This window comes from Nematolebias whitei, chromosome 13 (genome assembly GCF_014905685.2).
Source record: "Nematolebias whitei isolate Nwh7 chromosome 13, NemWhi1, whole genome shotgun sequence".
In the NCBI taxonomy this organism is placed as follows: Eukaryota; Metazoa; Chordata; class Actinopteri; order Cyprinodontiformes; family Rivulidae; genus Nematolebias; species Nematolebias whitei.
This window is the reverse complement of record NC_056510.1, coordinates 14,924,159-14,941,013: the sequence shown is the minus strand read 5'-3', so window position 1 is coordinate 14,941,013 and position 16,855 is coordinate 14,924,159. Positions and strand designations below refer to the sequence as shown.

The window sequence follows — 16,855 nt, the reverse complement described above, 5'->3', positions numbered from 1 at the left end:
TGTGTGACTTTGCATCTCATCAAAACATAAATTTAAAAATATTGCTTAAAATTTCCTATTCATGATTTTGTGATTCAAAATTTGACCTAGCATTTCATAATCATAACTTAGTATCTTAAATATGACTTGGCATATAACCAGAAATGATGGCTTAGCATTTCAGAATTATATGTCGTAATTATGGGAGGCTAAATCATGCATATGAGACAGCAGAAGGCATTATTTTGAGATACTATTTCAACAGTATGAGATGCAAATTCATAAATATGATATATTATTAAAACAGCTCATGAGTATAATATAGTAATTAGAATCTCCAAAATATGGAATAGTGTTTCATAATTACTTAGCATATGTTTTTGAGGTGTTTTTTGTGTGTGACATTTCATTGTTATGGGATGCTAAGTCTTTTTTTTAATATTTTATGTCATATTTTTGATGTGCATCTTGTAATTTGTCAAAATTGGGTTTTAATAATTACACTTTACTTTTAAATATTCAAAATATTACAGAAAAGACAAGAATGACATGGAGCTTATTTACTTTGTAAGTTGAGCGACATGAAAACCTCATGTTGTTGTTTCTGGTGTGTAATGCTGATATTGTAAAATAAAAAGGAGCAGAATTGTGCTAAAATGCAGGTTTAGGAATGACCATGTGTAGCACTTTGCACTAATATTAATTGCAAATATACTGAAGCAAATTCAAAATACTTTTTGTAATGACTCACTTTAATAGAATGTGTTCTTTTCTAATTCATTTTGCTTTTCAATAACTTTCTCTTATTTTATTCTCTTCTTTTGGGGTTAGGACAAAATTACCAGAAACACGTGCAGATGTGCAATGCCTTTTTATGCAAGTTTGCATTTCATCACTACAGGCCCAATATCTGCACGTAACATTTAGCAAGTTGTATTTAACACAGAAAAAAGCAGTCATAAAAGATGTACTACACACTTTATCACCTTTTTTTTTTACTCTCCAGCACTGTGTGCAGCGAACCAACTATATGCTCAGCTGCTAATCACAGGATTATTCTGCTTAACTAAGACTATTAGGTGTTCCACATTCAGACAGTGTCTCCCTCAGGGCAGTCCTTAGAGAGGATGATCCCTTCACCACAGAACTCTCACAGATAGCTGAATACTGAGGTACCCGGGGGAGGTAGGCAGGGAAAATCATCTTGTGTGTACCAACAGGATGTCACGGTGTTCTATCAGGACACAGACGAAGAAAGAAGGACGAGCTGCAGAAAGAAGTTGGACATCTAAAGGAAAATGCACTCCAAGTGACTTCTTCTGGTACAGTAGTGTAATTACCAGGCACAGTTTTCTGATTTACTGTTTAAAAGGTCATAATTTGGGTTAACAAACCAGTTTCCACAGGCTGGTTATTTGTTGTTTATTGTCTAAATTACATTTCAATTGATTCTTTTTATCTTCCTTTGTCTCATGAACACATCTGATGATGTAGCACTGATTCCAGAGGTAAAAACACACAAAAAAAAAGTGAGGACAATGTCTCCTCTGTCTGGCTCTGCTTAACAACACCGCTCGCCCCCCGCCAGCGCCACATTTGACACCGGTTCTGTTTATCTGTTTGGAGCGACGAGCCGGCAGCAGGACTGTCTCTGATGCCATCTCTTACAAGATGCCGCTGGCACTGACTAATCCCAACGATCTGGAGGGTGGGAGCTAAAACTGTGCTGCTGCAAAGCTGACAGGGTTGCGTTTTTTAAATTTTGTTTTTCTAAGACAGTGTGGAGTTGGTGACAGCTGTCCCATTTGTTTGAAACTTCTCCAGATCTGTATCCCAGGATGGTTATAGTATCTGGACACCTGCACTAAGCTGGTGAGTATGAACTATAGGAAGAGATATGGCACTTCCAAACTGCTTCAAGTTGCAGAAATTTCTTGTTTAATTTATTTTACAAGTGTCGGTATGTTGGAGAAATGTCAGCGTTGTTTACGCAAAAGAACCACCCTCGACAGGTAAAGATTTTTAACTGGCATTTTACTTGTTTAAACTGCGTTCAGGACAGGGTGCACACATGGATACGAGAACATTGTCATCTACAGAGTTTTCTACAGCAGCGGCGTTCAGTGGGCGTACCCTCGTCCTGTGAGCTGCAGTCAGCTGCACAGACATGATGGTCGTCGACGAGTCGGCCTCCAGGTTGAGCTAAGAGGTTGTTGGTTCTCAAGGCAGGAGGGGAAAATGTTCTCGGACATCTCAGCCACACAATAAAACATTCATAACCCTTGACCGAAATCTCTCTGACAGCGCACAATTTGGTTGTATTCAAGAAAAGGTCTAACTTTGCTTTTGTTCCTATGCTTGTGCATCCCTTCAGTGCAGTCAATCATTAGGTTTGCACAATGAGGCTTGTATTCCTGAAATGTGCTGAGGCCCACGCAGTGCCAGGTCTAAACACTGGACAATAACCGCGGTCAACAAGCGGCCTCTGTTCTCTCAGGAAGTCGGGACAATCATTTTGCTGTGGTGCAGTTTGGCCTCTGAAGCTCAAAATAGCCGACTCGTTGTTTACATTGTTTGTGTCGAGCATGGGACGTTAAAAGCCTACGATTCCTTGAAGGAATGCGTGTCACTCGCTGCCGTTCCTGCCCGTTTTAGTCGGTTGCAAAATGATTTGAAGGTTTTTAGTCAGATTTTAAAAGTGACATCAATATCATGCATCATTTGGAAATGACTCTCAGCTTCTATCACATCCAATTTGATCTCAGCATCTGTAAAACATATTATGTTTATTAAGCCTTTAAGTGTTTCCTGTTGTGGGTTAGCTGTGGTGGCCATCTTGAATTGGGTTTGCTCCATAAGTTAAAGACTCTGTCCAGTGCTTCTTGACCGATTTTGCAAATAGACAGAAAAAGTTGACTCCAAATAGTTAATGGCATTTTTTTAAAGTATAGTGCAATCTGTTAGCACTTGAAATATGTGTTGGGGATCGGCCTCAGCTACTACCACACCAAATGTTACTTTAATATCTGTAAAAGTGGCTGAGTTTCAGACATTTTTTGAGCTTTGAAAGGTCAGCTGGCTGTGCATCTTTTATCAGGCTGTGCATGAACAAGCACTGATTACTTTCAGACAGTTTTATTGTGTGAATGTTTATGAAGCAGTCACACTATTGAGATCTAGTTTTCTTCCATATATTTTCCAGCATCTTTCTCGTTCCACAATTTTTGTGCTATTTCAACAAATTATAATCGAAACGTTCAGCTCATTCAGGAAAAGGGTGCTATGACTTTGGTACTGGTGCAACTTTAGCTTTTTGAATTTTTTTTGCCTTTTCTGACACTTTTTTTTTTTCATAGAAAATGAATTGAGCTCATTTTACATTCTTCATATCTTTAGATATGTTTACAACATTTTACTGCTCCTTTTACATTTTGTTCTGATTCAGCTTCTTTCAGCATCCTTCTGCAAATTTAATCTTTTTTCAGCTGCTTTCAGCTGGTTTTTTTTAGCTGTCTTGTGCTCCTTTCAGATCTGATTCTGATTTCAGATTCTGCTAACTACAACATTTTTGTGCTTCTTCTAACTGCTTTCTACTAATTTCAGCTTGTTATGTTCCTTTCAGATTATTTTTGCAAGTTACAACTCTTCCTGCTATTTCAGCTATGCTGTTTTATGCTATTTTTTTCTTTTTCAGCTAATTCCCCATTTTTTGTACTCATTTCAACTTATTTTTGCCTAAATCAGAAAAATTGGTCTCTCTCCACTTCCTTCTACTAATTTAAGCTTCTTTCTGCCTTTTTTTTTTAGCTATTTCAGCTGTTTTTTATTGCTTTTTTTGTTTGTTTTTCAGATAATTTCCAATGTTTTGTGATCATTTCTGCTTCTTTCAGCCTAACTGGGCAAACCCGTGTTCTTTCTGCTTTCTTATGCTAATTGTTCTACCTTTTCAGCTACCATTTTAACATTTTTAGCTCATTTTAGCTGTTTTCAGATAAATTCAAGTTTTTAATGTTAATTTCTGCTACTTTCAGCCTAATTAATTTATATCTGCTAATTTCAGCTTCTTATGCTCCTTTCAGGGTTTTTTCTGCTAAGCTCATCTTTTTCTGCTCTTTCAGCAACTATTTAGCTCTTTTTATGCAAATTTTAGCTTGTTCAACAAATTTCACATTTTTAACTAATTTCAGCTCTTTCCACTTCCTTCTGGTTAAGCTTCATTTTTCCTTTCAGCTACTTTTCAGCAAAAAAAAATTCTAATTTCAGCCTTTTTAACTAATTTCCTATTTTTTGCTAATTTTTGCTTATTTAAACTTAATTCAGCAAATGTGTTCTTTCTGCTTTCTTCTGCTAACTTAGGCTTGTTCTTCCATTTCAGCTACATTTAAAAAATGTCAGCTGATTTTCAGCAAGTTCTTCTGCGATAAGCAATTACACTGCATTTTCACAGGAAATGCAATTTCTCTAATTAAAATTTGAGCTATTTTGCAAACCGGCTCATAATCAGACACAAGCAAAAACAATATTGCCCCTTCGGTGATAGGTGTCACTTGTGTAACACAGTAATGAACAACAGTTGAGTGTTAGAGGAAGATAGTATTGAAGCCTAAAGCTACGAGTTTTGTGATTTACATTTGTTTGTGTATATGTTTACATGCATAAATGAGTGTTTTGGCTTCTGAAGCTGACACTTCTTGTCACAGTTTGGGCCAGAAGTTCATCAATCTGTGCCTCACTTTGAAACAGCTGAAAATAAACAATTAAAGTTAGTAGATTGTATCTGTGCTCTCAGCTCAGGTGGTTTCTGTAAATGTTTAATTTCTTCTTTCTCTTCTTTAGTGAGGGGTGGTGAAGAGCTTAACAAATCGCCTGCTGCCGTTTGCCCACCAGAGGAGAGCGTTCAGCAGGTGAAGCCAAACACCGCTCTCATTAGTCACACATGCAGTCACCTGCCACTCATTAGAGACCACCGCCGCTGCTCTGAACGTTTCTATTTCCACCCACACTCAGGAGATACTCGAGGAATGGCTCAGGCGCCGTGACTGGATGTAAGCTCGGTGGAATATGCTGCGCTGCTGGGGATGATAAGAGGAATGATCCAGACAAGTTTCAGCTTCTGCAACAGAAAGTGTCTTATTTTCAAGTAGGGATTTCTGCATGGATTTGAAGTAGTTTATGGTAATTTTTCACACGTTTTGATGAAATCTCTGAATCCATACATCTTAAAAAACAGTAATAAAGAATTGTTTTAGTGTGAACATCTCCCTCTGGCTAATTCTAAGGTCTTATTTTGCAGTTTGAGCGTCTATCTAAGTGAGCCAAACCATGGCCAGCATGGTGCTTCAGCTGCTCGGCTTCTTCCTCGGACTGGGGGGTTTTGCAGGAACTGTACTGGCAACCCTGCTCCCCCACTGGCGCATCACGGCCTTTGTGAGCTCCAACATCATCACAGCCACCGCCAGCATGAGAGGCCTGTGGATGGAGTGTGTGTGGCACAGCACGGGCATTTACCAGTGTGAGCTGTACAGATCTCAGCTGGCACTCCCACCTGACCTGCAGGTACGGCGGCACTCTGTGAAAGGTTCACCTAAGGCAGCTTGCATCATCTCAAGAAGAAACAAAAAGAAGAAAATATCCTGCTATTCATTTTGATCAATGGTTCTTATTGATTAAAATGACTAACAAAAACTAATTTCTTTATCTGCAAATGTACTAAGTGCTGAATGACTGCTGAAATTTGTCATTAACCAGAACTTCAGCTAAAAGCTAAAATGACCAAAACACTAGCTAAACACTAATTGTATCAAACGGCTAGATAAAGATGAAATGTAACAAAAATGTTGCTAAAAGCAGCAAAAAGTTACAAAAAAAGCTGAAACTGCTTTTACCGTGGAACGCATGCTCGGAAGCAGAATATGAAGAAATAAGGCTTAAGACTTTTGCACACCAGAGTTTATCACTTTTGTTTTTTGTATTTTTATAGAGTGCATTAGAATTCAAACTATAAATGTGAAACAATTTTAAATAAATTAAATGTTTCTTTAAAAAATGTAAATCAAAATGATCAAAGCTGCATTTTATTACATTAAGTGCTCACATTTCATAACTTACCTGCCTGTTTTTTTTTATTTTTTTATTTTTTAATGATTTTAAAAATAAATTATTCAAAGAAAAAAATTGTTACCTCCATCCTGTCACACCCCCCCCCCCCCCCCCCAGCTACAGAACAAAGTTTATATTTATTAATTTTGAACTGAACTGTGTTGCTGTTCTTTAGGCCGCCCGTGCTCTCATGGTGCTCTCCTGTGTCACCTCAGTCCTCACGTCTGTGGTCGCTGCGATGGGGATGAAGTGCACCCGCTTCGCTCGAGGTTCTACGATCAAATCTGCCCTGGCGCTTAGTGGGGGGACTGGTTTTCTCTGCGCTGGCCTCCTCTGCCTTATCACCGTGTCCTGGACCACCAACGACGTTGTCATGGATTTTTACGACCCCTTCTTTCCCACTGGGATGAGGTACGAGATCGGACTGGCCGTGTATCTCGGCTTCGCCTCGGCCTGCCTCAGCCTGATGGGGGGTCTGGTGCTCTGCTGGAGCAGCAGAGACGGAGGAAGGCAGAACCCTGTTCATCTGAGGATGAGTCCACCATCATCACCTCGTCTTCCTCCTGTCTCTAACACCCCTTATCCCCCTGCTCCTCTGTACGAACCCCCCCAGGTCCTGAAGGACAATCATACACCATCACTTCTCTCCCTTTCAAGCGGCGGATACAGACTCAATAACTATGTTTGAACTTGCAGAAACACTAACACATCAACTGAATCCACAAACCAGAACATCCCATTGAGCACTTTACAGAATAATGTTTGCATATATTTGATTTAAACCTATAAAACAAGTTGTACATCACCACATACTGACCAAAATTCAAATGTCACCAGTGAGAGGCTAACTGGAGTATAAACTGTGAGAGAATAATCCGAAACTGTTGTAATGCATATAAATGACCAGGAGGTGGCAGTATGTCACAGTAAAACTAAATTGACTGCTGCTAAAGTCTCAATAACAGAGGAGTAACTGGTGTCACCTTTTACTATGGCTTTTCTGATTTGGATTAACTCTCAGGAAAAACAAACATTTAAGTTATTTTTAAATAAATTAATAGAAAATGTTTGTGTCTTTAGCTCCTTTTCATTGTGTAAATCCAGATTATACTTGTCCAGACTTGATGGATTTTAACAAAACTCTCCAAAAGTAATCAAGGTTTACATCTATAAACATTTGGAGTCAACCCCATTCAAGATGGCCACCACAGCTAATCTACCTTAGCAAATGCACAAATGTAACAAAGAAGGTGTAGAAGTAGCTGAGAGTCATCCTCAACACATACCCTGAAAGCTAATGCATCTCATGAGACAAAGTTCAGTCATTTACAAGAAATCTCAGTTTAAAACACTGATATGATGGGAGGCAGGCCTTTATTTTTTTTCTTCTGATGTTTACAAACAACAACGAAAAAAACATTTGATTTAATTTTAAGAATAATTTTCTGCTGATTCGTTTTCTGAAAGCCTTTAAGCTTGAACAAACCCACTAGATCCCATGTGTCAAACGCTTGGACTGTGGGCCAAATCCGACCCTGGTCAGCATTTTATCCGGCCCCACAAGATGATATTTTAAATGCAACATATTTATATATCATTTAGACTAAAAACTGATACTTAATTTAGTGCAGACTTCTTTGTCTGATTTTTAGTGATCTTTGATTTTGATGTGGAAAGAGAAACACAGAATGTCAAAGGCGATTGATTAAATTTTTGTTGATGAAGCTGCATCCAAGAAAAGATGTTGGGTATCAGACATGAGCTAATGTATAGATTGAAATTGACCCCTGGCTTGGACCAAGTTTTAATTTTGTTCCTTTTTTGTAACTGAGTTTGACACCCCTGCACTATATGGCAACAAAGACCTGTTGACAGTCTGAAGCTGTTGGTTAAAAACTGTTTATTAAGACTGCATCTTCTGGCATCTTTTTTATTTTTTCAAAGCTTTTTCTATTATTTCCTTTTGGAAAATTCACCACTGTTGAATTTACAACTGTCTACCAGCCTAACTACTTTTGTAACACAGAGAAAATATTTCTGAAGCCTATTTGCGCATGACCCTCCAATTAGCGGTGCCCCCAGTCTGGCAGCCTGTCAGAACAAACGAAAGGACAGACGCAAGTTCTTTATTTCTACCTGTCAGGTGAATCCTTTATACGTAGAGGAGAAAATTAATATTATGAGCAAACACCGAACAGCAAAATAATTGTTTCAATAAAAAAGTATACTTCTTAAAATAACTCATCGTGATTAGATTAGATTAGATTAGATTAGATTAGATTAGATTAGATTAGATTAGAATTAGAAAATGAGTAATGTGTAAAATTTAAGGCATGACAATAGAAAAATTGTTTTCTTCCATCTTTACCAAAGTAAACATTATGTTAGGTCAAAAGGGGTGGAAAAATTCAGTAAAGAAAACCTTTGTGTTTAAAGATGTTCATTTTATATCTGAATACTTGATGCAGCTCTGATAAGTTTCAACTAAAAGAAATAAGTTCATCTTCCGCATAACAATAGCATTTTTCTCTCTTTTTAAAGTTTTGGTTCATTCCCAATGTGTAAAATGTTTTTTTTTTGTTTTTTGTTTTCATAAATGTTTTATTTTTAATGCATTTTAGGAACCCTATGTTTTTATTTGTTTTTCAACATTTGAATTTCAGTAAGATATTTTGCGAACATTTTTGATGTTTCTATATCTAAGAGAAGAAAAAAAACTTTTTAGTGGAGTGGTTAAGAATGTTACAATTGATCTGTTGTTATTTATGGTCGAATTTGTCCATTTGGAGGTTCATTTTATTAAATAGTTGGTAAAATATGTAAAGAATAACAAAGAATGACTTGGCTGCTCTTTATCCAAGCATCTTTACGCACCATGCGCTGCTGCTTCCTCATCAACTTTTACGCATAAATCCACGAAACTAAGGGGCAAAGTGTTGCTCTTGGACGCCGTGAAGTGTAAAAATCACCGTGTGCCAAACATCTTCAACATCCCCTCTGTCAACTGAGCGCTGTAAAATGACGGCGCCTTCACCACGGGGCGCGCGGAGACCTGCGCAACATCGTCAATCTGGATTGAAATGAAACCTGGCAAAAACCTGGCGTCCAGTGTTGGAAAGCTGCTCCGTGCGTCACGCCACTGTTTATTAGGGGCTATTTTCGTCCTACCCTGGAAGATTCGTCCAGCTTCTATAGCCACCCTGACATCACCCAATAAAGCCACCACTCCCATTCATCACACCCACCTCCACCCTCCTCCAGCCTACTGGCTCCGCTCCTCTCCGAGTCTGACCGACCAGCAGCAACTGGGGGTTCAGCATCATTTGGTTTTGCTCATCCTGGATGATTACATTGGCCGGTGGTACATTCATATTTTACGGGGACACTTTTTATGTTTGTTTAATTCTGCTCCTGTGATATTTATCTTCACAGGAAAGGTAAGTATCTGTTTGTTTGTTTGTTTGTTTGTTTGTTTGTTTTAAGTCGTGGCGCGCTGAGGAGCCCACAGTGACAGATGATTTAAAGTGAGATCAATAAAGCATAGGCTTCTTGGAGCTCCAGAGTCAGCAGAAAGCTGAAAAGTCGGGTTTGGAAGCGGCACCTCAGACATAAACCTCCGGACGCTCTCGGATGACTTGGACGGGTTTTGCGCGCAGTTTGGAAAGCCAAAATAGAGTTTTGCGCATTTCCAAAAAAGCACGAATATTTTTCCGAATTGTTCTCAAGGTGTTGGACTATAAAATATATAAATGGATTTTTAGAGTCATGTGGGAATTTGCTGATAAATTAGCACCAGACTGTGGAGGAGAAAATGGCACGACGCGCGTAAAATGCACTGAAAGCTTTACAGAACATGATTTCAGTTAAACATTCGACAACATTAAGTATTTTATTCTTCCTGACATTGATTCACACATGAGAAAGGACTGTTCCTCTACAAACTGCATGTGTCAAATGGATACATTATTTCTTTTCCACTCCAAGTTCATATTTTGCAACTTAACGAGGAGAAATGCGCAATTTTCTATTTAGCCCGTTTTCATTTGTTTTAGACTTTTTATTCTAACTGAATACAATATTTATGATTTCAGTTTTATAATTGCAGACATTTTTTTCAATCTGAAATGTGATTAAAATAAGATTGCATTAAAAGTGCGTACTTGTTTGTCTACTCTGTGGTTTTATGTGCCAATTTTGATAATCAGGGAAGTCTGAAACTGACATTAAAGCATAAAAAACATGTTTGAATTTATTTAACTGTGTGGAAACCAGTAATTAGATATGTAGGTGTGGTCACTCAATTTATTCATGTTCAATTCAATTCATGTTACTGTGTAGGTTCGTGCTCATCTGCTCACATAGACTACTGTTTGTGCTGCTGTTTAGTGTATTGTTTTAATTGTTTTCTATTAGTGCTTAGCGTAATTGTAGTTTATGTTTTTCTTAGTTCATATCTTAGATCTTATTACTGTTTTTCTTTTACATTTTATTTTTGGATGTAACTGGGACCCTGTGTACACAATCTCGTCTGCGAATGACAATAAAAAAACTCTGACTCTCTGACTCAGTAATTGAGATAAACAACATATTTATTACATTTAAACTAAGTTGTTTGTCTTAAATCAATTCACCAAAGTTTTATTTTTGAATTCACCAGTTTGCCTTTGATTTTTGACTTCTTGAAGTAAAGATGAGGTGTTCATGACTGTTGATTTTTAACTAAAGTCTCAGGTTTTCTCCCTGTTTCCTTTCAGTTTTCTCCATGAGTTTCCAGTTCACCTCCAGCAGCACCAGCAGCACCTGAACTCGGCGTGAAGCCGACACGAAGCGCAGGATGACGATCCACGTTGAGGGTCTTGTGGCCATCGTGCTCTTTTATGTCTTGATTCTGTTTGTCGGGATCTGGGCGGCGTGGAAGAACAAGAACTCCGGAGTTGGTGATGGTGGGGAGCGGAGCGAGAGTATCATGGTCGGGGGCAGGGACATCGGATTGTTTGTTGGGGGGTTCACCATGACAGGTGAGGTTAAGGACTAGCCATACGGTTTCTATTCACTAATGGTCCTACAGACCAATTTCAATGCCTTTACTATTTATAAACATGAATTTCTCTCAGTATTTTACACACTGTAGCCACGGACACTGTTTATTGCTTTCTGCAATAAACCAACTGGATTTTGAAAGTCTTATGCTTTTTAAAGCAGGTTTGTCTTTAAAGGTATACTTTTTCTTTCTCTTTTCATGTTGTCAGCCACCTGGGTAGGTGGGGGCTACATCAACGGCACTGCAGAGTATGTTTACTTGCCAGACTACGGCCTGGCCTGGGCACAGGCACCCTTTGGTTACGCTCTCAGCCTGGTTGTAGGTGGGAATCTCTTCTTATCTTTGTTCAGATGCACACATTATTATTTTTTATTAAACTAGACTTTATATTCATGACTTTATATTTAGATCTCTCTTGTAAATGAGTCCCCGAGACCCAACGGGATTAACCTGTATAAATAAAGGTTGATTGAAAAATAAAATTGGATTGCAGTGGTTGCTTGGGTACTTCTTTGTTTCAATTGTTACACCAAATAAGAATTATAAAAAGCTGAAAACTGTGAAATTCACAGCTTTGAGCAGCATCTAAAATCAATTTAAGGTCGTTCAGTGCAAGTTTTTGTATCTATTTAAATACCACTTTATTTATAAAGCACTTAAAACAGCAACAAGGCCAACCAAAGTGCTGTACAGCAAAAACAAACAAGCAAAGGACACAGAATAAAAACATAGATCCAAATGGAAAAAAGATGACTAACATTATAAAATACAGACAGGTTAAAAACAAATCACAGTCAAAAGCCAGGGAATAAAAGTGGGTTTTTAAGCGAGACTTAAAAACAGTTAGAGAGGGAACCTGCCTGACATGTAGTGGTAACTCATTCCACAGTATTGGACCTGCAACAGAGAAGGCCCTGTCACCTCTGAGATTAAGACAGGTTCCTGGAACCAATGGAAACATCTGATCTGCTGACCTCAGAGTGTTGTGGGACATATGGCTGCAGCAGATCAGCAAGATAAGAGAGGGCAGAACTGTCCAGAGATTTAAAGGATTTTGAAATGAATTTGAACGTGAACCTGAAGCCACTGCAGGGAGGCCAGAACTGGATGATTGATAGAATGATAGAATATACTTGACATATGATAAAGCAGTGACAGAAACACATGCAGCCACACCCTTTATAATGGGCTCTATGGTTTACATACAGACCAGCAGTGTGTATCTGTTTTATTTAGTGTTTCTACAGTCTTAAAATGTCTGGAAAGGTATAGAGTTCTCAGTTTATTTTTCAGGTCTGAATAAGTACATTTGAACACAAAGTGTGGAAAATTCATTGTTTTTCCAAGCATATTTCTAGAACATTTTCAAGAAAGAGGCATATTTTTGACATCAACTGTATGTACAAGATGATATTTAGTCATTATAATGTAGACCTTGTCTTCGTTTACCACACCAAACCACAAAAATAATGTCTTAGCCGTCAGTATTTTGTTTCATTATTGATAACCCCTGGTATCTAACCAGGTTCTATAAATGTTTGTGCCACAGGTATTAAAATTAGATGTTGTTTTATGACATGTTTGCTGCACAGTCCACAGCCCCACCGTATGGTGGCATGTCTGCTGATAAAACTTTGAACCGCATCTTTCTTTCTATGGTATCACTTTGCTCAATATACGTATGTTCCCTTTATGTAATCTTTCAGCCACAAGGTAGCCCCCCCTTTTTTTTCCTGTTGCTCATATTTTGTGATCTAGTTTGTCAAAATGGAAGATGTGTTTGTTTGGGTTTCAACAAACTGTGTCTGACTTGCCTCAGGTGGCTTTTTCTTTGCCAAACCCATGCGGTCTCGTGGCTACGTCACCATGCTGGATCCCTTCCAGCAGCTGTATGGGAAAAGGATGGGGGGGCTGCTCTTCATCCCGGCACTCATGGGAGAAATCTTCTGGTCTGCAGCCATTTTGTCTGCCTTAGGTAGGCAACCATCGACTGGGACCAGCACCTTATATGCTTATAGCTGCTTTTCAATAAATCAGATGTTTCACAGATTTAAGTGCTTTTTTTTTTTACTCAGGTGCTACACTCAGCGTGATAGTGGACATCAACATCAACATGTCTGTGGTGATCTCCGCACTTATAGCCATTTTTTACACTCTCGTCGGAGGACTTTATTCCGTTGCTTACACAGATGTGGTCCAGCTGTTCTGCATCTTTGTGGGCTTGGTGCGTAAACTTAATCCAAGTGATATTTAGCTGACAAAAGCTGTCAAATTATGAACCATGTTGGAGCGAAAAAGACAAATATCAAATTGGCATAATGATTACATTCTGATGTTTTCTCTTCATAGTGGATCAGTGTGCCTTTTGCTCTTTCCAATCCTGCCGTGTCAGACATCAGTGTTTCAGCCAAGGAAGCGATCTATCAGTCACCCTGGCTGGGTAAGATCGAGCCTAACGACAAATGGCTCTGGGCAGACAACTTCTTTTTGCTGGTAAGCATGATCTTATTATGAAAAAACAATTTGAATATTGATGTAGTCCAAGAAGTGTTATTTTATTTTATTTTATTTAGACTGATGAATTAGTTGGTTCCGAGTTTGTATTTACTTTGATGTTTCTGTTTCTAGATGTTGGGGGGGATTCCCTGGCAGGTCTATTTTCAACGGGTTCTTTCTGCCTCTTCAGCTACCTACGCTCAGGTTCTCTCCTTCCTGGCTGCCTTCGGCTGCTTGGTCATGGCCGTCCCCTCGGTCCTGATAGGAGCCATTGGAGCTTCAACGGGTAAATACGCAACACACACATTGTCAACATGTTTGAAATGAGAAGAAAAGAGGGCTGAATGGGCAATAGTTACAAAATGATGCACTGTGTTGGGTCATTGTAAATACATTTTTGTGTTTTTAAATCTGCAATTTTTTTAAAGCAAATCCATGAATGATGTACCGATACACAGACAGTTAATAAAACATCATAAGACGATCAAAACATCCAGGAATCTGATCCTTTATTTAAGCAGGAAGATGTGATCAAAGACAGCACAACTCCTTTTTTGCCTGTTTAAATCCCAGCAGCTTTTTTCTTTCTTTTTTTATATTTAAAAGTAGGTTCATAAAATATCTGGAGAGTAAACAGCAGATGGATGCTGTGATGATACCCAGAGAAGAGAGCCATCAGACCATTTCAGTGAATATTGCATCTGAAGAAAAGCTAATTAATCTGGCTCTTCTGCTGTGATTTTTATACATAAACATCAGTAATCAACCGTGGCTTATGAGTATCTAGGGAAGGTAAATGATTGTGTGCACCTCTGGAAAAGAAAGAATATGGAGAAATTGTATAAAAAGGAAAGGTTTGCCAAAGAACAAGTTTTGCTATTAGTGATATTAGGGAAACAAATGATCTCCTTATTGTTCATAGGAAGGATTAGGAAACAGGTCAATTTGAGAAGATTTGCAGTCCTACATGTCTACAGAGATTAAATACTCTCAAAGTTAAAGGGTGAGATTCATTCCTTTAAGGAATGCTGGACCTTTAATATTTTAGCACTCTTATTTATTTTGTTTTTTCCATTTTTTTAATTAACAGAAGAGAATTGTATTGATAATCTGTATTGTATTCCCACCCACAAACAACACAAAGTCCCTTTGTTTTTTATGCAACTAAAAGCCATGTCTCCACAGGCAGCCACATTAAAAAAGTGAAACTTTTTTGTCTTAAGAGCTAAAAGGATTAGAACTAAAACTGTAAATGCAGAATTCAGATTTATGCAGTTTAGCCAAGAACACATTGTGCCAAGTACAATCAGCTTTAATTATTGTAGGCAGTGCTAGATCAGTTCAAACACTTTGGACAGTACTGATTACACAATGTCATTTCTGAATTTCTTAATTTCTTTACCAGACTGGAACCAAACTACGTATGGTTCTCTCCCTCCAAAGGATAAGGATGAGTCAGACATGATCCTCCCAATTGTGCTTCAGCACCTATGCCCTCCCTACATCTCCTTCTTCGGTCTGGGAGCAGTGTCGGCTGCTGTCATGTCGTCAGCAGACTCATCCATACTGTCTGCCAGCTCCATGTTTGCCAGAAACATTTATCAGCTCGCTTTCCGGCAGTCGGTAAGAGACGCAGCGTTATCAGCACGCAGTTGAAGAGAGCATCAACAGTTCATTCTGCTTCTGTCTTCATTATGTAATCCATTTATTTTCCTCCTCCAGGCCTCAGATCGTGAGATTGTTTGGGTGATGCGCATCACCATCTTTGTTTTTGGAGCTCTTGCCACAGCGATGGCTTTGTTAACTGGATCGGTGTACGGCCTGTGGTATCTGAGCTCTGACCTCGTCTACGTAATCATTTTCCCTCAGCTTCTCAGCGTGTTGTTCATCAAAGGCACCAATACCTATGGCTCTGTGGCAGGCTATGTCTTTGGTCTTTTGCTACGCATTGGTGGAGGAGAACCATACCTGAAACTCCCCCCGTTTATCTATTACCCTGGCTGGGTGACAGCAGAGAAGATCCACCACCTCACTGGTGACGTAGAGTACTTTGTCCAGCAGAGATTCCCATTCAAGACTATGTCCATGTTGGCATCCTTCTTGGCAAATGTGGCCTTCTCTTATATGACAAAGTACATATTTGAGAGCGGTATGCTGTCATACAAGTACGACTTCCTGGATGCTGTGGTGTCCAAGCATAGCAAGGAGATCATGGACAAGGCAACACTAGTGAGCAACCACGATAACATCATTCTTTCAGAGATGGCTCCCGTCAAGCAAGCTCTTGGTGCATCAATCGCTGGGACCTTCACCAACACCGAGATCCTCAGTGATGACTGCGAATCAAGTCCAGAGTCTTTTCACAGTGAAAACTAGACAATAAAGGCACAAAGACAACTCTGAACAAAGAATGTGAAAAGAATGGATCGGTCAAAGAGGCATCGGCTCTCTTCAGGAAACTTGTTACTGCCACACTGTGAGCCAAATCAGCAGAAATCTTCTGTGGCTTCCAAGTGACTCCACAGGTTAGTTTTATGACTGTGACATGGTGCCTCATTCGTTTTCGTTTCTTTCCTGTATAATAATACAAACTGACTCTAAATCAGCTGGGTGACGTACACTTGTAGTTGTGTTTTCTGACCATGACTCTGTGAATCTACACCCATTTTAATTTTAGTGCTGCTACTGTGATCAGAGAATTGAAAAAATGGTGTCTTCAAGGATTTGAGTAGACCATCAGAAAAAGTGCAATAGTGCTTTGTTATTGTGTGTCTGTCTAATTATTCTATATGTATGTTGTTGTACATGCACATACAATCATGGAAAAATAAACTCCCCCCTTTGTCAATTTTAGGGTTTTTATGTATCAGAACATAAGAAAAAAAAATTGATGTTGACCAAGTTCTGAATGTATTCGTCTAATTTTACATGTGCAAAAACACACACCATGCCACTCTGTATGAAATGATAATGAACACTAAATGAAAAAGTTCTGTGTGAAAACTTAATTTCCTGATACATTAGCTTGAGGAACCATCGTTAGCTGTAACAATGTGAAGTCATCATTTTCTGGATGACTTTCAGTCTCTCACATGGTTGTGGAGAATTTCTGTCCCACTCTTCTGTGCAACTTTGCTTTACTTCCTTGAGGTTTAAAGACATTAGTTTCGGCACAGCTTTCTCGATGTCCCATCATATGAGTTGGGTTGAGGTCTGGATATTGACTTTATTGTTGCAAAT

General features: G+C 38.8%; 2 protein-coding genes and 1 long non-coding RNA gene across 3 annotated transcripts; all 3 read left to right on the top strand.

Annotated features, from left to right (window-relative positions):
- The first annotated feature begins 1,095 nt into the window (after positions 1-1,095).
- On the top strand, positions 1,096-5,284 carry LOC119419065. The gene is made up of 5 exons (XR_005187238.1): positions 1,096-1,301; positions 1,804-1,851; positions 4,816-4,883; positions 4,987-5,154; positions 5,273-5,284. It is a non-coding gene; the product is annotated as an uncharacterized LOC119419065 (long non-coding RNA).
- A 17-nt stretch (positions 5,285-5,301) lies between these two features.
- LOC119419063 (claudin-14-like) lies at positions 5,302-6,810 on the top strand. Its single transcript, XM_037686363.1, has 2 exons — positions 5,302-5,535; positions 6,254-6,810. Exons 1-2 carry the CDS (start codon positions 5,302-5,304, stop codon positions 6,764-6,766), a joined length of 747 nt encoding a protein of 248 aa, XP_037542291.1. The 3' UTR covers positions 6,767-6,810.
- A 4,090-nt stretch (positions 6,811-10,900) lies between these two features.
- LOC119419062 (high-affinity choline transporter 1-like) lies at positions 10,901-16,030 on the top strand. The gene is made up of 8 exons (XM_037686362.1): positions 10,901-11,096; positions 11,328-11,441; positions 12,939-13,094; positions 13,195-13,343; positions 13,469-13,612; positions 13,748-13,901; positions 15,021-15,238; positions 15,338-16,030. The coding sequence occupies exons 1-8, from the start codon at positions 10,913-10,915 to the stop codon at positions 15,989-15,991; spliced, it is 1,773 nt and encodes a 590-aa protein (XP_037542290.1). The 5' UTR covers positions 10,901-10,912; the 3' UTR covers positions 15,992-16,030.
- The last annotated feature ends 825 nt before the right edge of the window (positions 16,031-16,855 follow it).

Excerpts from the sequence above, each read along its gene's own strand:
- LOC119419062 (XM_037686362.1), top strand. The coding sequence starts at position 10,913 with ATGACGATCCACGTTGAGGGTCTTGTGGCCATCGTGCTCTTTTATGTC. Across the intron at positions 11,097-11,327 it reads TGGGGGGTTCACCATGACAG|CCACCTGGGTAGGTGGGGGC; the intron begins GTGAGGTTAAGG and ends TCATGTTGTCAG. Across the intron at positions 13,095-13,194 it reads AGCCATTTTGTCTGCCTTAG|GTGCTACACTCAGCGTGATA; the intron begins GTAGGCAACCAT and ends TTTTTTACTCAG.
- LOC119419063 (XM_037686363.1), top strand. The coding sequence starts at position 5,302 with ATGGCCAGCATGGTGCTTCAGCTGCTCGGCTTCTTCCTCGGACTGGGG. Across the intron at positions 5,536-6,253 it reads CACTCCCACCTGACCTGCAG|GCCGCCCGTGCTCTCATGGT; the intron begins GTACGGCGGCAC and ends GCTGTTCTTTAG.